Source organism: Sinocyclocheilus grahami, unplaced genomic scaffold (genome assembly GCF_001515645.1).
Source record: "Sinocyclocheilus grahami isolate Dianchi unplaced genomic scaffold, SAMN03320097.WGS_v1.1 scaffold208.1, whole genome shotgun sequence".
NCBI lineage: Eukaryota > Metazoa > Chordata > Actinopteri > Cypriniformes > Cyprinidae > Sinocyclocheilus > Sinocyclocheilus grahami.
The window spans coordinates 27896-49099 of record NW_015505387.1 but is presented as its reverse complement, the minus strand read 5'-3'; the positions used below and the strand labels follow the sequence as shown (position 1 = coordinate 49099).

The following is a 21204-nucleotide window of genomic DNA, read 5'->3' as shown; positions in this document are numbered from 1 at the left end:
ATCCTTACGGAGGTGTCGAAATGCTGAATCAATTCATTCACTTCCAACAGCGCTTAATGGGAGCAGCGTCATAGAGGGCAGAGCGTCACGTTATTTAAAGGGGACGTTAATGAGTAGCAAATGATTAAGTAGCTGCATTGGTTACTTTTACGTCACTGATAAAGCTTTTATATGTAGTTTGGGGTAACAAAGGGGTTTTATAGGTTTGACCCCAATAATAATGCAATAATTGACACTTTAAATCAATGTTTCAAGAAACAAACAAATTTTTTTTAACACAAAACAGATAAAGACAAAAAAGTAGCCATTGATAATATCTAAACAATATGTAGTAGTATAGTATATAGTATCCAAATCAAAATGTAATAGAATTAATTTATGTGTGATTTATGTGTAAATTATGTGCAATGTCTTAGCCACCAGGGATTGTTACATATGGCTATACAGGCATCTAGTGGCAACACAATGATATTACAGATACTAAATTGTGCAAAATGTTTATCTTAACAGTCAATTTACAAATAATGCATTCAGATTTGTGGAACTCAATGCGCTGAATCTCCACAAATTAGTGTCGTTACTATGACAACCAATTTGAATGTGACAAGCAACTGGTGTCTGAAAAGAATTATATATATATAGGGATTTCGCCTAGGGCGTCAAATTGGCTAGAAACGGTGCTGGATGGATGGATTGAATGAGCAGATATATAGATATAGATAGAATGATGGATGGAATAAACATATATTTGTAATAAACTCTATTGACTGAATTGTGAATTGTGTACAAGGGATTACCTGTGTTGAATTTGTTTGAATTGCAATTCCTTTTCTTGTCACTCCAATTCAAATCCCAATTCAGCTTCCTATGTGTTGTGTGTGGAGCCAATTATTCATTTACATTCTCTGCTTTTTCTCTCATTCTGGTTGTATATATGTTCCTCTCCTCTTTAATTTCCCTCCCTCTTTTATTAATAAGCATTGCCCTCATTACATCTGGCTATCATGAGTTGGTGCATGTTGAGTGGTTTTCCAGTCAGCCCTATTTGACCTCTGACTTCTGCAGAGCGTGTAATAAGAACAGAGAGGTATGCTGGGATTGATTTTCGAGGTTCACACACTACCTCTAATTTGCTAGATAGATAGCGCTCCAGCGAGCTCATATGTGAGGACAAATGCAGGTTTGCAGGGCAGGTTAACTGCATGTCAGAGGTCAAATGCTCAACGGTTTTGCTGATGTGTGTCGATGATGATGGGGGACACGATTCAGACTCGACCCTGCAGTGCTGATGATCAAAATCTTGACAGTAATAGATCTAGTTATGCAAACAACATATGAGGAAATGCTTTTTTGTCTCCTATATGGTGGCACATTGTGTTGTCCCGTCCCACTGGACATCTGAAAGAGGAAATCATATTAATCTTTCACTGTTACCTCACACCCCAAAGCAACCTTCTATTTAGCATCAGTAGATCTCAGTGGAGTGTGTGATAACCTTCAAACAAGAAACAGAGAGAGAGAGAGAGAGAGAGAGAGAGAGAAAAGAGATGTGCAGCCCCACAGCGCCTGCAATGAGATGATTAAATTAATAATAAATATACATCCCTCTATTCGTCTCATCCAACACACACACACACACACACACACACACACACACACACACACACACATACACTCGCCACCTCTTCAGCGAACTGCATTATCTTTCCCTTTTCGCAATCGCACGTCAGGCACAGCAAAGATGGGTGGATGGCTGAGAGGAAGGGAGAAAAAAATCAATACAAATTACGACGGAGAAAGTGGCACTGATGGCTAGAATTGCAGCATATGTTTACACTAAATCAGGCAATCTATCTTCATATGGGCTGTGTAATGCAGGCGGGGTCAGGGTTCGGCCCGCGCACACACACTCTCCAATTACTCCCACTTCTCTGCGGGAGGCAGCCGTATCGATTGGCTAAGAGAACAGAGGCCCTGCAGGCAGCCAATGGGGCGCTGGGGTCAAAGTTCAGGGGGATTTTAATAAGAGAAGTAATGGGCTTAATTTCTTGGGGGGTGTGATTGAGAGACAAAGCCCTCCCGCTCATGTCTCCTGTCCAACGGTTCATTAAAGTGCAAGTTTTATGGGATTGCTTTGTGAAATTGCTCTCATGAAAGCTCTTCTTCCGATGTTCCCGTGTCTCATTCCTTTTCTCTCATTCCTTTCTTCTTTTCTCCCTCATCTTTAGTTCTTTTGAGGGTTTTTTGCTTATTCATTCATCTGTATGTTCGTTTATTTGTTCATGTGTTTGTTCATTCATTTTTTAATTCATTCTTATTTGTGTTAATTTGTTCATGCATTCGTTCATTCCATTCCTTTCTTTCTTTCTTTCTTTCTTTATCTCTCCTTCTGTCTTACACTCTTTTTTCCTGACACCTTATATCCAGATGGCATGTCTCATTCCTTTTCTCTCATTCCTTTCTTCTTTTCTCCCTCATCTTTAGTTCTTTTGAGGGTTTTTTGCTTATTCATTCATCTGTATGTTCGTTTATTTGTTCATGTGTTTGTTCATTCATTTTTTAATTCATTCTTATTTGTGTTAATTTGTTCATGCATTCGTTCATTCCATTCCTTTCTTTCTTTCTTTCTTTCTTTCTTTATCTCTCCTTCTGTCTTACACTCTTTTTTCCTGACACCTTATATCCAGATGGCGGTGATTATCGCATAGCAGACTGTCAAAAAATGACACAACAAAACACCTGCACGTAGATCGCTTGCTGAGTCTAATCACACTGCCATTTGATTAAACCGCAGTTCTCCCGACTTGAAGAAGGAACGTGATCGTTTCCACAGAGCCTTACTCAGAGCATCCTGAGAGACTGTTCCCTCACTTTCACGGGGGCATTGAGTCAGAAAAACCCCCACACACCCCCTCCTCAGCAACCGCTGTCACTCCGCTAGCTCTTTTCTCCTCCTCGCCGTGAAACCAGCTCAAACAAATTTGATTTAGCAGCTCGCCGAGACCCATTCCCGAGGAAAGAAAACAAATATTGTTATAATGGTAATAACATCTATTTGCCGCGCACGACAAACGGCACCGGGCCCTTTGAAAAGAGGCCCCTGCTCGTGCACAGCCACCTTATTCTTATTCATGAAAGCATCACTTATGCATATTAGTGCAAACTAGGTATTCTACTCGCTAGCATTTGGACTGTCAATCATCCTTACAGAATACAAGAGGCAATGGTGACAAAAGCGGACTGGGCAAGAAGGCTGACAAATTGTCCCCAAAGTCAAATTTGACAGCCTTTTATGATTAATGGGCTTGATTATGGAGAAATATCTCCCCAACTGCTTTCCGGGTGTTTCTTTCTGCCATCGTATTGCGACAGAGATGGGAAAGGATGGCTAAGCGGAGGTGCTGTTTGCAGTGAGAGAATGAAATAAACGTGAGCAGGGTTGAGTGAGAAGAAAATTATTGAATTAGGCAGGAAAGGTTAGAGTTTGGAAATAAAGAAGTGTAAAGAGGGACAGGAAGGCCATAGGGCCTCACTAAACACTTCATAAAACAAATTCACACAGGGGTAAGCCTGGATTGATGCCACAGGGATGAACATAAACAAATATACAGGGAGAAATGTAAACAGACGCATGCTGATATTTAACTCCGCTGAACTCTGGGACATCATGGCAGAGAACTCTGGGAAATGGACAAGATGACATAATGGCCTCTTTCTGAGAGAACTGCAGTCAGTTAAATCAAATAAACTTCTTATTTTCGGTTTCTCCCGCAGCTCTGAACGAACCCACCATAGACTACGGCTTCCAGAGGCTACAAAAGGTCATCCCTCGTCACCCTGGAGACCCGGAGAGGTTACCTAAGGTAAGTGTGGTCGGCAGAAAATGCTTTCGCTGCATATTTTTCCGTTCTATTAAAATCACAGATTTAGTTTTCCCTGGCCATGCTTTGGATTTACACAAGCTCTCCTGCATTTGAAAGAAACACTTGAGATCAATTTGAAAATAGGTGTAAAGCATTCGCTAGATGGGAGTTGAATATTTCATCCTCAGATTTGGCATTGCATCTCCAGTCTTGCTGAAAAGGATGAGTGTTTTCTTATGTCTGTGAAGCAAACCTTGTTTCTGAAAGCCTGAGGGTCTTCTGTTTGATAACGTAGAAGAGCAGCTCACACTGGCTTGTGAATGAAAAAACAACTGTTTGTGTGATGCCGACTTTGAGAGGGTGAGATGGAGGTTAGATTGCCGCTGTTATGCATTTCACCAGGCTCAGTGTGTGTATGTGATTTATCATTGTTAAGGGACCTGTCGGATGGCTTGCTCTCCCGGGTCAGCTGATCTGCTCTCGCCGGGCGCTTGAGAACCATCCTCCCATAATTGAGCCCCTGGAAAGAAAGCAAGGGGAAAACAGGAGGAAGAAAAGATAGGAGGAAGATAGAAACAGGCTTGTCGGAAGACAAGGGTTAGAGAGCCGAGAGCCGGGCCAATCTAGAGTCAAACAGACTCACCTTGTTACCTGTGCTGAATGAACTGTAGAGCGTCTGAGCGACTCCTCGTGCCCCATTCACCCACATACACTTCACACACACACACAGACAGCGGGGGGCCGGGAGTGTTGAGATGGTTTCATGCTGTGATGCTGTGCTGTGGAGGTCTGTGAAAAGGAAAAGGAGAGGAACACAGCATCTCAATGCGCCGTAACACGTGCTTTCTGCCTTTTGGCAGGTAGAGTGAAGAGATTAACATGCAGACATGAATCCAGCTCATCCAGAACACCTCTCAGGGGAGGGAGCCGCTCACATGCCTCCCCGAGCGAATCTCTCCGAGTCCAAACCCTTTCTGGCCTGTCTCTTAAAAATAAAGGTTCCAATTAGAACTGAAAAGAGTTTTACCGGCCGGTGTTCCACAAATAACTTTTTTATATTTTACAGATGATGCTAATGCTAATAACGATGCAAAATGCAAATAATGAAATGCATCTGTGCATATAATTGCACATAGTTAGGATAATAAAAAATACCTTTTTTAAAGGGAAGGGAGATATCTTTTGTTTTTGACTTTAGGGATGCATCGAAACAAACTTTATGGTACTTCAGTGCACATTTTACACAAATCTTTTGGTAATATGGCCAATACTAAAACAATATTTGCCCAAGTGTTATTTTAATATTATCTATGTACTAAAGTTTTATTAAACATTGTAATTAGCTTTTATTTTATATTTTCAGTTTTCATTATACATTTTTAATGTGCTTTTGTCATTTATTTATGACTAATTAGGGATATTTTTATTTCAGTTTCAGTTTCCGTTTTAGTTTTTATTTATTTCCAGTTAGTGATTTTAATGCTTCAGCATAAACTTACTTCAGTTAGTTTCTAACTTTCAGTTAGTTTTAAAATGTAATTTTATTTCAGCTTTGTTTCAATTAGCAAAAATGTTTTTAGTAGTCATACTGCTGCTGTTGTTTATGAATTATGCAACTTTTCAGGTTAATAATTTTGCAAGATGTCCTACATTTTGATGTTTGACTAACTGTACAGAGGCTATTTGAGTTGGAAGACCAAAGAACATTGTGTAAAGGTGAAATTACCAATATATTTATTTTTATTTAGTTGACCCAACTGAAAGTCATATGATTTACATACTGATCTTAAAAAAACGTCACCTCTGAAGCAAAACAATAGCATTGTGTGTGGAATATATCTAAATTTAAGATGGTTCTCTAGGAAATTCAAGGAAAAGAATAACAATGAATTATGTTGTGTGGACATTTTTTTTAAGACATGGTCAATATGAGCTGTTATTGTATGGATATTTTTTTTCCCGTACATAAAGTCATGGAACATTGAAAAACACTTTTTTACTAATACTAATCATGTATATTAATAAGCATTATTATTAATATTAATTTTAGCAGCTGCAGTAAAATAACAAAATCTACAATAAAAATCAAACAACATTTCTCATAGAAAAAGTGAGTGGGATGTTTGCAGTGGAGAGTGTTCTGGGTTGGTGTTGTTAGGTGGTTGCTTTTTTTAAAAACTTTTATTGTCCACCAGGCAAATATCGTTAAATCTGATCACTTACAAGCTTCAAGATGACTTAAGTTTATGTAACGAAAATGTTTTTTAATGGTTTTAATTTTAGTTTTAGTTAACTGTAATAACCCTAGATTAAAGTGAGTAAATACTTCACAAGATGTCTTTATTATGGAAAATGTACAGTAATGATGTTGCTGAGTCTTGCTTTATGTGGGTTTCAAGGTGATCTCTTGTTTGTGTTCTGTTCTAATTATATCTTTTTAATCTTTTTTTACAAATAGAGTCCCTACTCATTACACTGTAACTAATGTAAAGGTTGAATAAATACATTAGATTGAATAATGCAAGAACAACAGAGCACAAGGTCTCAGCTGTAACAGGGACTCTCTCTCTCTTTCTCTCTCTCTCTCTCTCTCTCTCTCTCTCTCTCTCTCTCTCTCTCTCTCTCTCTCTCTCTCGCCCCATGTTTGTCATTGACTTGAGCCATCTGTGAAGATCGTTACTGCTCGTTGTTGATTGGCTGGGGGAGGACTGTTAGTTCTAAGGTCATATTTTGTCGTGGGAAATGCAAGTCAATGAGGATGAGGAGGAGGAGGAAGCTTAGTGCCCCCATCTCCATATGCCCCCCAATCCTCTCTTGCGTGCGTGTATGTTGTGCACTACCACACAAACACAGTCCCAGATGAGCTCTTAAAGCTAAAATTCAAAGGAATATCACAATATTCGGTGGTTTCCTGAGCCTGTTTCTGCCTCTCCGCCTGATCTGAAGGCCACTGTTGTTCTTCCTCGTAAATGTAACAGTTTCCACACAGTGTGTTCAGAAACTCAGCCAGAAAGTGTTCAATTTCAGGGCCTCGTGGCCTGGCATAAAACAGTCACTAAGAGCTGCACTTCACAGATGCAGGCCCTGCTTATGTTTGCATGACATAGATGTGAGAAACCCGAGAGCTAATGTTCCAGCATGGGTTTTACATTTCTGCATGTATTAAGGCATATTTGTGTATTTTAGGTCCATTTGTGTGTGTTTGTTTCTGGCCTAGATACAGTTTTGGGGACAAAATGTCTAAAAGTGCCCTAGAAAAATCAGATTTTTTGTAACTTCAGAAGATTAAATGGTTTATAAAGAGATTAAATAATATATAAATATATAAATATCTTTATTCAGTAAATTTTTAAAGCTTTATTTTAAGGTTAGTTTAAATGATAGTTTATAGTTTATGTAATTAATTATATGGTTATAATTTATATGATGCAATTTATATTAAATTATTTTTAATTAAATATATTTCTTATTACTTATTTGCGAGCTAATGTTCTTTATTCACTTCTAAAAAGGTTCAGATTTATTTTAAAGTTACGAAAAGTTTAGATTTAACAACAATGCACAAAATAATAATAATAAGATTTACTTAATTTTTACTTAAATTTATTTACTTATTATTTAAACTATGTTGTATTTAGTTTAATATTATTTTTCACACTTTTTTCAGATTTATTTTAAAGTTACGAAAAGTTTAGATTTAACAACAATGCACAAAATAATAATAAGATTTACTTAATTTTTACTTAAATTTATTTACTTATTATTTAAACTATGTTGTATTTAGTTTAATATTATTTTTCACACTTTTTTGGGGGGAAGTCTGTAGCTAAAATTAACAACAATACACTGAAAAGTGAGATTAAGATTTTATTTATTTTCTTAAACTTTTTATTATTTGCATGTCTTATTTAGTTTATGTTGTATTTAGTTTAATATTATTTTTCACACTTTTTTGGGGGGAAGTCTGTAGCTAAAATTAACAACAATACACTGAAAAGTGAGATTAAGATTTTATTTATTTTCTTAAACTTTTTATTATTTGCATGTCTTATTTAGTTTAAAATGTTTTGTATGCTATTTATATATAATAACAAGTTACTAAACTTTAAAAAAAAATCTAATTTCATCATTAACACTACTGTAAATAAAACTGCCAAACAGTATAAACACAAAATACACAACCTCATTAATTATTCATGCCCTGGTGCATGCTGGGAACACCAGCATTGTAAAGCTACGTGTATTTTACTTGATTTTATACCTTTGGAATATACTGATATTTGTCAATAAATATTACCAGGTTTTTTTTGTTTTTTTTTGGCATCGAGACCGTACTTGAGGGTTGTAAATATAACAAACAATCTTAAGTATTATTTACGGGAATTTAAGTTTTTATTTCAACATGCATAATGTAGAATTAGCGTAATATTTCTATTGTGTGTGTACAGACACAGGCTGTTGTTCTCACAGTACAGTAATGATAGGTTTGCCAGCAACCCCAGCTGCCTCTTACCTGGCAACACTTGAGGGAGAAAAACAACTAGAACTTCCCCTCTTCATCTCTCTCCCTCTCTCTTTCTTTCTCTCTCTCCTCCTAACATACTCACTCACTCACTCACTCACTCGTTTCCACTTTATTTGTGCACATTTCCCTCACTTTGTCTTCTTCTGTCTTCTCTCCATCCCTCGAGTCTTTTTTCCTTTGTTTTCTTCCAACCCTTTAGCTAAAATTAACAACAATACACTGAAAAGTGAGATTAAGATTTTATTTATTTTCTTAAACTTTTTATTATTTGCATGTCTTATTTAGTTTAAAATGTTTTGTATGCTATTTATATATAATAACAAGTTACTAAACTTAAAAAAAAAATCTAATTTCATCATTAACACTACTGTAAATAAAACTGCCAAACAGTATAAACACAAAATACACAACCTCATTAATTATTCATGCCCTGGTGCATGCTGGGAACACCAGCATTGTAAAGCTACGTGTATTTTACTTGATTTTATACCTTTGGAATATACTGATATTTGTCAATAAATATTACCAGGTTTTTTTTGTTTTTTTTTGGCATCGAGACCGTACTTGAGGGTTGTAAATATAACAAACAATCTTAAGTATTATTTACGGGAATTTAAGTTTTTATTTCAACATGCATAATGTAGAATTAGCGTAATATTTCTATTGTGTGTGTACAGACACAGGCTGTTGTTCTCACAGTACAGTAATGATAGGTTTGCCAGCAACCCCAGCTGCCTCTTACCTGGCAACACTTGAGGGAGAAAAACAACTAGAACTTCCCCTCTTCATCTCTCTCCCTCTCTCTTTCTTTCTCTCTCTCCTCCTAACATACTCACTCACTCACTCACTCACTCGTTTCCACTTTATTTGTGCACATTTCCCTCACTTTGTCTTCTTCTGTCTTCTCTCCATCCCTCGAGTCTTTTTTCCTTTGTTTTCTTCCAACCCTTTACCCCTTTGCTCATCTTTCAGCGCTGTTTTCTGTCTGCATCTCTCACTTTCACCTCTCGTCATGAGATTTACAATTACTCTGCCGTTTCCTTTTTTTGTCCTGCTCTCTGCCAACCTGTTTTTTTTTTCTGCCATTTTATCCTGATTTCATGAACTGCATCTGTAGTTCTCTTTGTCTGTGTTTACTCTATACTTTCATCTGTCTCGCTCTTTGTTTTCCGTTCTCTCCTCATACAGTCATGTGAAGTGTGTGTGTGTGTGTGGATGGGTGGAGGGGTGGGGGAGGTGGGGGGGTAGGTTTCAGTGTAATACCCCAGGGAGCTCCAGTAGAGGTTGCCATAATACCAGCTCTGGCTTCCTCTGTATCACCTCCACACCTCTCTTTCTGTCTCTGAACATTGTGTGTGTGTGTGTGTGAAAGAGAGAGAGAGAGAGACTTATTTAGTTTAAAATGTTTTGTATGCTATTTATATATAATAACAAGTTACTAAACTTAAAAAAAAAATCTAATTTCATCATTAACACTACTGTAAATAAAACTGCCAAACAGTATAAACACAAAATACACAACCTCATTAATTATTCATGCCCTGGTGCATGCTGGGAACACCAGCATTGTAAAGCTACGTGTATTTTACTTGATTTTATACCTTTGGAATATACTGATATTTGTCAATAAATATTACCAGGTTTTTTTTGTTTTTTTTTGGCATCGAGACCGTACTTGAGGGTTGTAAATATAACAAACAATCTTAAGTATTATTTACGGGAATTTAAGTTTTTATTTCAACATGCATAATGTAGAATTAGCGTAATATTTCTATTGTGTATGTACAGACACAGGCTGTTGTTCTCACAGTACAGTAATGATAGGTTTGCCAGCAACCCCAGCTGCCTCTTACCTGGCAACACTTGAGGGAGAAAAACAACTAGAACTTCCCCTCTTCATCTCTCTCCCTCTCTCTTTCTTTCTCTCTCTCCTCCTAACATACTCACTCACTCACTCACTCACTCACTCACTCGTTTCCACTTTATTTGTGCACATTTCCCTCACTTTGTCTTCTTCTGTCTTCTCTCCGTCCCTCGAGTCTTTTTTCCTTTGTTTTCTTCCAACCCTTTCGTGTGTGTGTGTGAAAGAGAGAGAGAGAGAGAGAGAGCAATCCTCCTCTTCAGCCTGATCATACTGGATCATTCAAATCTACATTTATCTACAGTGTGTACTAGGCTTGTCATTTTAAACATTTATTACTTTCTTTCTTTATTCTGTGGGACACAAAAAGAGATGTTTAGCAGAATGTTTGAGCGGCTCTCTTCTTTACAATGAAAGTAGATCGTGACCAGAGTCTCTCAAGCTTCAAAAGCAGAAAAACACACTATAAAGCATCATGGTCCATATGTGCTATATTAAATTTTTTTTTGAAAATTAACTCATTATTCACAGCTGTGGTCACTTTTAATTTCAATTTTCTGTTTATTTATATTTTGATTTAATTCGAGTCAGCAAGTTTTTTATGATTAAATTGATCAAAAGTGACAGACATCTTTTGCAACAATATAAATGTAGTTATTGTAAATGAAAATAAATGCTGTTATTTTAAAATGTCTATGCATAAAAAAATTACTGAAAAAAAGTATTACAGTTTTCACACATATATTAAGTAGCACAACTGTGATAATATTTCTTTTTCTGAGCACCAAATCAGCATATTAGAATAATTCTTTTAAGGATCAGTGGGACAAGACATGTATATATTCATTATTTCTTTATTTAATGAGTACATTCATTATTTCTTGCAATAATGTGTACTGATGCGCTCATAAAAACATTGAGTAGAAATGAAAGAAATTATTGTAAAAAGTTAAATAGATGGAAACAAAGTGTTGGGCAAGAGTGGTGATTTGATGCTTCCATGTGAAGTGGAAAGGAGGTGCCGCGGGTGTGAAGACAGGAGATAAAATGTCAAAAAATTTGACTTTAATTCAGTACAGATGTAGCAGATGGAAAACAAGTATGCACAAGAAGCCATTGAAAGATGCTTATGTCCTGTCTTAGTTTCGGTACTCTTAGTAAGACCAGAGTGAGAGTCTGTGGGCCAGTGGAGATGTGTGACTTACACAGGAACACTACAGGATAACACTCACAAACACACACAGTCACACACGCCGTGTGAAGAATGACAGTGGAGCATATGTGTACAGTCTGAAAGGATCGCAGCCCTGGATCACTGCTTCTGTGATTTGGCACAGGTTGAGTGTGTGTTCTGTGTGGCTTTGTGTGTGTGTGACAGGTTGGTGTAAATGAGATTCCGACAGCTTCTTTTTCTATCCACCTCATCACGTTTGGTTTCTCGTTTTTGAACATGGCTTGCTTATATATAGTAAACAACTTTGGTTAAATTTAAAACATAATGAATTTGATTTAATAATTTAATATAATGATGCTGTTTTATGGTGCGCCACTTACTTTTCACGAATGTGCTGTGCTGTTTGAGATGCAAGCCATGTGGATTTATGGTACCAGAGGTGGAGTGTTGGACTAAACTGTGTTTGTGTGTGTGTGTTATTAGGAGGTTCTTCTGAAAAGAGCCGCAGATCTGGTGGAGGCACTGTATGGAATGCCTCATAACAATCAGGTATGAAAATCACTACAAATTAAGTTGATGATTTTATATCTAGCCAGCTGAAAATGTTCAAGTTTCTTTCATTATATATATACATATATATATATATATATATATATTCAGTATACAGTATACACACACACACACACATTCTTGCATATGCTTAATATATATATACCTATCACCCTACACCTAAACCTACCCCTCACAAGAAACTACTGGCAGTTTTGGAATTTCAAAGAACACCATTTTGTATGTTTTTTTTTTAACCATTTTGGTTTACTGGACACAGTAAGTATCTTCATTGTGTCCTCATAAACCATATATACCAGAACACACACACACACACACACACACACACACACGCACACACACGCACACACGCACACACACCCACACACACACACACACACACAATCAATCAATACTTAACATCAGTAATACTATTTATTACTAATGCACAAACAATAATATTTAAATATTTTGTAACTACTATAATGTAAATAAAATTAGAATAATGTAACATAATAAGAACATTACATTTTTAACAACTTATATTTTTAAATAACTTCATATTTATATAAGGTAAATAAAATAGTTTTATTTGATAATTATTACAATTTAAATAAGATTATAATAGTCATCAAATATAATTCTTAAACTATATATAATGCTAAAATATTCTTGGATTAATACATAATAATTAATTATATTATTAATTAAATTTATTTAAAGATATTATTGCTTTCTTTCATGTAATGTAATATCTTGAATCAGAACCCATTGAGAACCACTGCGTATCGTTTCAACACCTCTCTCTCTCTCTCTCTCTCTGGATTGGTCAGGAGATCATTTTAAAGCGTGCTGCAGACCTGACGGAGGTGCTGTACAGCGTGCCGCGGAGCCATAACCAGTTGCCCTCACTGACAGGCTCCAGCGCTCACTCGGGCATGATGGGAGTTAACTCTTTCAGCAGCCAGCTCGCCGTCAACATCTCTGAGGCCTCACAGGGAGACCAAGGTCAGTGTGTGCTGTGAGTCCCAAATCACACATTCAAACACTTGCATGTATGGCTGTCGAGCAATTAAAAAAAAATAATGAATCGCATATATCAATATTTAGAAGTCAGTATATTGTTTGTTTTATATCATTGAACATGAAGCTTATCACTGGCTTAAAGTTCACAGCAAACTATTTTACAATCAAAACTCGATTAAAGGCGGAACTTCATTTACATACAGATCAAGGGGCACGATTAATTGTGTTAATATTTTTATCACACTATTTTCTTTCGAACTAATCACACTAATGTGTTGCATTGACAGCCCTAGAAAGTGTTTGACTGGGTTTGATTGAGACATGACTTCACGAAAGTCGAAGCTGCTCGACAACCTCAACACTTAAATTCAGTCACACGGTCTGTCAGTCCTTGTCTGGGTCTGTTAATGTGTATTTTGGTGAGCTTCACACCCACCTGCAGCCCTGGACTAGCAGCAATGTACATGGTGACTGCATGGCTGTGTTTTGGCAAGCCTGTCACCCACAGCACTCAAAACTGCCACTCACACTCACCTGCCCATAGAAACGACACGTTCATCAGAGTGAGTCTATGTGTGTACACACTCCCTGTCACTCCTGCGAGAAGTGTGAGCGGCACAGGCTGTGAACGAGCTGAGAGACTCAGGATGACAGCGCTACAAGAATGAAACACTCAATTTGCAAATTCAAACACAGTTTATAAGCACAGCACATAACTTTGCCATCACAGTACTAAATTACATTTTAAAATATATTCCAATAGAAAATGTTATTTTAAATTGTAATAATATTGTAACATGAGCTGACTGCTAAAGCTGATTGATTCCACATAGAAGGATAAAATGTACACATTGTATTCTTAATATTGCCTAAAATGCAGCTAAAATCTGTAAAAAGTTGCTTGAAATGTATTAATTATGTCATTTCCACACCGTTAGCATCACTAAACAGAATTGCCATTTCCTTTGGACTTGAATATGTGTGTTTCATACCCTGTGTGTGAGCATTTCCAAGCACAAGTGTGTTTTCAATATCGCAGCGTCGGGCCATGTTTCTCTTCACCCACCAGCTCTGACACTCACAGACAGGAAGTAGGAATGGATGTGAGATGAACAGATCACTCTCCTTATATCAGAGAGAGAGACACACAGGAAGACAGAGGAGCTCTCTCTCCCTTGGCGCCCTCTGCTTTCTCTCCTGCTAGCACTCATCCCGTTTTCCTCTCGTCTGTTTTCCTCATTCACGCAGGAAAGGAACACCTACAGGAATCCATGAGGTCATGGGAAAGGGCCGTTAGCCATTATAAAAATATTGCATTTCATACTTCATGCTTGTATGCAGAGAAACTTCAGCAGGATTTAATTCGGTCAGCCTTCTGCTCCACTCGTTCATCCATCAAACTAATTATTGTTTCAAGTTCTAATTAAGTTACAAACTGATTTACAGAAAACACCAACTCTTTCCTGCAGCTTATTAAACCACATAGGAGCACAGCTTATTTAGGGAAGGTCTCAGATTAACCAGCATCGACTCTGCTAACGAATGATATTTGCAGCTTATAATGGCAGTCATGTTGCTGCTCATGTGACTCTGACATGTTAAAAGGATGTTGATTTGTCAGTTAGTAATTTTTTTGTCATAATCTGCTTTGTTTCTTGTTTTCTAGTTAGACATATTTAAAACCAGATAAATTTGCATTTTCTTTGTGAGTTATATGTTTTAAAAAAATACAGTTTGGATCAATATCTGGTATTAAAATAATATGACTTCAGAAATTTAGATTAATGCTTAAATGAATTTTTGCAGTGCATTTTTATTTTTATATATTTCTTTTTTTTCTTAAATCAATATTTTCTCTTCTTCTTGATACTCTCTCTCACTTTCTTTCTCAACTGTTCGATATGAGAATTAGGCTTAAGGGCTAGAGTGTGGACATAGATGGATGCCAAATGCTCTCTTCAAAGCTCTCTGTCTCTCTTCACTTCCTGTTTAGTTTTGGCTGACTGTGAATAGTACAGGGGAAAAAAGGAAAAAGAAATCAAGAATATGATGTTTCCTTAAGAAACGTCTGTTCAAAACTTACCACAATGCTTGCATGTATGTTGTGATGACTAGCAGGCCAATGTTGTGCAGGGTTATTGCTGGGGTGTTTTTGGTGGTTGCTAGGTTTTGTTACTTACTGGCTTAAGTCAAAAGAGTCCACTCTCAAGTCTCTGTGTTATCCATGTTTCTCAGTATGGTCTGGGACCTGTTTGTCATATTGTCTGCCATGTGAAAATAGTCCAAAACCCGCAATACACACACACACACACACTACTTCTTCTTGATACTCTCTCTCACTTTCTTTCTCAACTGTTCGATATGAGAATTAGGCTTAAGGGCTAGAGTGTGGACATAGATGGATGCCAAATGCTCTCTTCAAAGCTCTCTGTCTCTCTTCACTTCCTGTTTAGTTTTGGCTGACTGTGAATAGTACAGGGGAAAAAAGGAAAAAGAAATCAAGAATATGATGTTTCCTTAAGAAATGTCTGTTCAAAACTTACCACAATGCTTGCATGTATGTTGTGATGACTAGCAGGCCAATGTTGTGCAGGGTTATTGCTGGGGTGTTTTTGGTGGTTGCTAGGTTTTGTTACTTACTGGCTTAAGTCAAAAGAGTCCACTCTCAAGTCTCTGTGTTATCCATGTTTCTCAGTATGGTCCGGGACCTGTTTGTCATATTGTCTGCCATGTGAAAATAGTCCAAAACCCGCAATACACATACACACACACACACTGCTTATGGGAACATAGACAAAGTTTTGTTTGACTGCTGTACTGAGTGCTTTCTTAACAGCAGCCGGAAATCTTTAAAATGTTCTCACACTTACCAAGGGATCCCACCCACTAGTTTTTTTTTTTTTTTTTTTTTTTAACTTTCAGCCAGTCTCAAGCCTCTACCAGCTAAGGAAGTTTTCACAGCAATGCCATGTATACTCTTAAAAATTATCTTTTATGTATTAGAAATGTTCACTGAAAGGTTCTTTGGGGAACCAGAATTGGTCTACTCTTAGAAATACTTTATTGGCATTGATGGTTCCATAAAGAACCTTTAACATCCATGGAAACTTTCCATTGCACAAAAAGGTTTCTTATAGTGCAAAAGGGTTCTTTAGATTAAAATGTTCTTCACACTAAGAAAAACATGGTTCTTTTAAGAAGAATTATTCTTTATGATGGTTCTTTATTTTTTACATACTAGTAAACTTTTTCCATTATAAAGAACCTTTTGTGGAATGGAAAGGGTAAAGGCTCTTCATGGAATCATAGAGGCAAATAAAGAACCTTTAGAGTGTAGACTGATTGATCAGCTACAAACCAGCCTGGAAATATTAGATACTACATGCTAGTCATTTCAGCAGGGTTGTTAACTCTTCACTGCATGTTTTGGATTCTGATTTGTTGGATTTAACCAGCTAAATTCGACTATTTGTGATTTTGGGTATCACAACAAGCATATTTGGTCGCAACTCAGTCAGCATCTTAATGCTAATCTGAAATGCTAAGGTTGTTTGTTTGTCTATTTGTGTTCTTTGAGGGAAAGGTATTGTCTGTCTGCTGTTCCATGCACTGTGAACGTCTCCATCCGAACTAACTCCACAAACACTCATATTTTTTCATCTCCTTTCATGTCTAACATTTTAATGACTCCTCCTTGCATCTCACTCCGTCACATTCTTTCTCACTGCGGTCAGGATAGTGAGCTTTCTGTCTGCACTTTCCTGTGGTCTGCTGCTACTTTTTTTGGGGGGGGGATCACAATGCTAGAGGTCTGACAATTACAAATGAGGTTTATATACTCAGGACTGTTCATATATTCGATACATAGCAGCTGTATTTTGTGTGATTGGCACTTGTTTGGCAGGCCGAGCTTTGTGCAAAGCTGTTTCATGGCAGGTTTGCTTTCCATTCATTATAAAAATGGGAAACAAGTTGGCAAGAGTTTTCAATTGGAATTTCATTGAAGAAAATTCATTGTGGGTTTTGCTCCAATTTGGTGAGAGAGCTCAAGCTTTCTGCTCAAGATTCAGTGCCAAGATTGTTGGCTAGTGTACAGTGGTTTTTATTACCTGTCTTTCTCTCAAAGCATGCAGATGACCGTATATTAGATGTCCTGATAATATCATCTCCAGGCATGCTTTACGTATTCGTGTGTCAATACAAGAGCGGTTTTCATGTTGATGCTTCAGCAAAAGTGTGATTTGGCAGTCAAATGTGGACTAAATTGACATAAATCCTCCTCAAGTGTTCTAAGTTATGGATCAACTTTGCCATTCAGGTAGCACACGGTTTCATTCCCATAATGCCTCACTCTGCCATAGCCCTTCCACTTCTATTAACCCTCTAACAATCGGCATGACCCACCTCATAACTCTCATCTTTGTGTGTGTGCGGGTGTGTGTGTTTCTCTGTGTGTGTGTGTCTGTTTCAGTCACCCCCTCCAGTCCTCTATTGGAGCCTCATGCCTCCTCTTCCTCCTCTTCTTCATGCATCCCTACCTCCATCTCTCTGTCTGCGGGCCCTTTCTCATTCTCTCCTGTCCATATGATCTCTGCAGTCAAACAGAAGAGCGCCTTCGCGCCTGTCGTCCGGCCACAGACCTCCCCGCCCCCCACCTGCACCAGCACCAATGGGAGCAGTATACAGGGTGAGCACCCCACCCCTCTCCTGCCTCTGAGCCGATCAGGAAACAAGACCCTATTTTAGAACGAGTCACAAAAAAAGGGCACTACATTTTTGAGGACAAAGTTGATCCATAACTTTCTACTTATAAGATTGGTTGTTTTTGCTGAAAAACAAAAATAGTAAATAAGTAAATAAATAGTGAAAATGCTGTTTTTCACACTGGTGGTGATGTCTGTTGGGGCAAATTAGATTAAAATAATATCAAAATTACCTCAGGTTGCATGTATCACATTTTTCACAAAGAAAAAAAAAACTTAGCAGCACAGCTGTTCTCAACATAATTTTTGAGGTCAAAGTTGATCCATAAATTTCTACTTATAAGACTGGTTGCTTTTACAATGAAGTAAAAAATAAATTAATAATAATAACATTACATTTCAATAAATAATAAATAAAAATGATTTTGATTTACATGCAGGTGGTGATGTTGGGGCAAATTAGTGTAAAATAGTATTAAAATGACCCATTTTTGTAAAAGAAAACATATTCATAAAAGATGATCATTTTCCATGTTATTTGCATGTTTTGAAACCAAAATCTGTCTCAAGATGCTGCAGTATTGACTGCAGATCTAGTTCTAGAAGGAAACTCTTAACTTTAAAGCACTAAAGTGTAGAAGTGTTTGCTTAACTACAGCCATTCGCTAAAAATATTCCTCAGTCCAGACCAACTGTGGAATGAGCTGCAATATTGACCTATAATAACCATAAACCAGTCATTTTATGGTTCAGATAGATCATGTGTTGTTTGAACCGTCTCTTTTATTGTCGACTGACCTCTAGTTGTTTTTCTCTTCCAGCTATGGCCGGTCTGATTGTCCCTCCCATGTGAAGAGGAACCTAACCTTCTTCTAAGGCTTCATTGAGCCCACAACAAACTCACTGGCTCACCAAATTTGTCTGACACTCTCTTATCGAACTTCACCAGTCCTATGAGGAGCTGCCCGAAAAGAACATCAATACCTGGATTGCTAAAAGAAAAAAAAGGAAAAGTATACCTGGCCTGAAAATGTCCCATGTCCTGAAATGTCAATAGATGTGTTTGTTTTGCCCTCTATGACTTCATCCTTGGATACTCGCCATACCGGGTGGCATTTCGAACAGGAAGCATAAAAGCTGGATATTATCGCAATGTGAACAAGAAGCCGAGGTTTTGATACATCCACGGCCGTAGGGGCTTCTTTGCATGGCTGATGTTGTCTGTAGACCGTTCGTTTCATACTGTATGTCTGTCCTGTTTCCACTGTGAGAAGAGAGATGCCACTCATCCAGATGGGTCTGTGACGGCTCAAAAGGTCATTCAGAAATGATTCACTCCTAATTACGAAATGCAGTGTCTTCGGTTTTTAACATCAAGCTGATTTGATTTCCTTTCGCTTTTGTTTTAAACCATCAAATGAGAACAGAGTGATGGACAAACAAACACAAAATGATCCCAGACTGTAATTTAGTCATCATCAGGATGATGGATGTCAGTCATTTTTACTCATACCGTTTCTGTAGTTCCAGTATAGTTCCAGGTGTGTGGATAGGTAGATTTAAGCCAGGAATGCTTTCTGCAGTTTTAATCACATTTAGGTACCAGACTTATTGTTGAATTTCTTATTGTGCTTTTTTGTATGTATTTATAAAGTTTGTTTCAGGATTTCTTTGGTGAGTTAGGCCTGAATAATAGTATCAAATATCTATGTCAACACATTTGATGTCTTAATACCTTTTAGATATTGTAAAAAGAGTGAAAAATAAAAGGGATTACACTTTTTTTTTTTTTTTTTTTTTTTTTTTAAAAAAAAAAAAAAAAAAAAAAAAAAAAAAGTCCGGACATGACCAGGACACCTGTTTTTTCAAAGCAGGGTGCAAAGTTCCACCACTTTTGTAAAAAAAAAAGAAAAAAAAAAAAGAAAAGAAACTGACAAAACATTTTTTTCAATCGTATATTTAATGTTTTCTTTTTGCAAAATGTATTTGTGTTGTTGTTCCTCCTCTTGTCTCGTGTGTTCTCGTGAAACGTGTATGATCATAGTTATTTCCTCACATTTTTCACAAAGAAAAAAAAAACTTAGCAGCACAGCTGTTCTCAACATAATTTTTGAGGTCAAAGTTGATCCATAAATTTCTACTTATAAGACTGGTTGCTTTTACAATGAAGTAAAAAATAAATTAATAATAATAACATTACATTTCAATAAATAATAAATAAAAATGATTTTGATTTACATGCAGGTGGTGATGTTGGGGCAAATTAGTGTAAAATAGTATTAAAATGACCCAAAAAAAAAAAAAAAAAAAGAAAAGAAACTGACAAAACATTTTTTTCAATCGTATATTTAATGTTTTCTTTTTGCAAAATGTATTTGTGTTGTTGTTCCTTCTCTTGTCTCGTGTGTTCTCGTGAAACGTGTATGATCATAGTTATTTCCTAATGCACTATTTTTGTTGGGGCACTTACAAGAGCTATGTATCTTAGCAAGCAGATGAAAATAATAATAATAATAAAAAAGAACAAAAAATGTAAAACTTATACAAATATGCACCAGTATGTTTTCAGATGATTTTTTGGATTGATTACTCTTTGCTTTGGTCATGATAACTGAAATGGCTAATCGTTCATCATGTGATTTTGTTAATGTTTCTAAAATGTTTCCATAATACTTATCTGCCCTTGTTGAGGTTTATTTTATATTAGATATGGGTTGTTTCGCCACATAGCGTCGACTGGTGAAAAGTCAAAATTTCTATCTAATGTGCTGATAAATATGCCATGTTTAATGTATCACATGTCCAGAAATGGATCACATCAGAGAAGTCCAAACCTGAAATGGAGCACATTTTGACGTGGAAAAATTAATTGATGTCAGTGTTGCTGGTGATATTGTTAGCTGTTGCACACACATGCACAAGTTATGCAATTTGTATTTAAATGCAACTCGCAATCCACATTTCAGTGGATTAGCTGTGAAATTCATCAATGGAAGGAGATATAATGATGCCTTAAAACAGGATGCGCTCCAGGACAGTGTATGTTAAATCACAAATCAAAAAAATCGTCTGTGATATGATGCATTTAAATACTTTCGAAAAGGCAATGTTTTAGGTCTTAGTAGGGAAAATTTGGAAAATCATTGAGGAAATGTGACCAGTAATCATCGCATTGCAGGTTGTCATCTTCATGAATGTGTCTCCAGGACAGTGTATGTTAAATCACAAATCAAAAAAATCGTCTGTGATATGATGCATTTAAATACTTTCGAAAAGGCAATGTTTTAGGTCTTAGTAGGGAAAATTTGGAAAATCATTGAGGAAATGTGACTTCAGTAATCATCGCATTGCAGGTTGTCATCTTCATGAATGTGTTTTTTTTTGTCATGTTTGGTTTTGTTTCTATTTACAATTAAATATCGCAGACTGACAACTTGGAATCAGTGTAATTTTAATATTCCAGTCATGAGTTTTCTCTATTTTCCTGAAGTGAGTGAAGGTGT

The 21204-nt window shown here is 36.8% G+C and overlaps 1 protein-coding gene and 1 long non-coding RNA gene across 2 annotated transcripts in view; both read left to right on the top strand.

The window, feature by feature from the left end:
• LOC107595778 (transcription factor COE3-like) overlaps positions 1–12997 on the top strand; it is an 87917-nt gene extending 74920 nt beyond the window's left edge. The window contains exons 11-13 of the mRNA XM_016286302.1: positions 3775–3863; positions 11907–11972; positions 12806–12997. Coding sequence (XP_016141788.1) covers positions 3775–3863; positions 11907–11972; positions 12806–12997 — 347 coding nt within the window. The remainder of the gene's footprint in view (positions 1–3774; positions 3864–11906; positions 11973–12805) is intronic.
• Positions 12998–17376: 4379 nt separating this feature from the next.
• On the top strand, positions 17377–19497 carry LOC107595735 (uncharacterized). The gene is made up of 2 exons (XR_001610292.1): positions 17377–17685; positions 18523–19497. It is a non-coding gene; the product is annotated as an uncharacterized lncRNA (long non-coding RNA).
• Positions 19498–21204: the final 1707 nt, after the last annotated feature.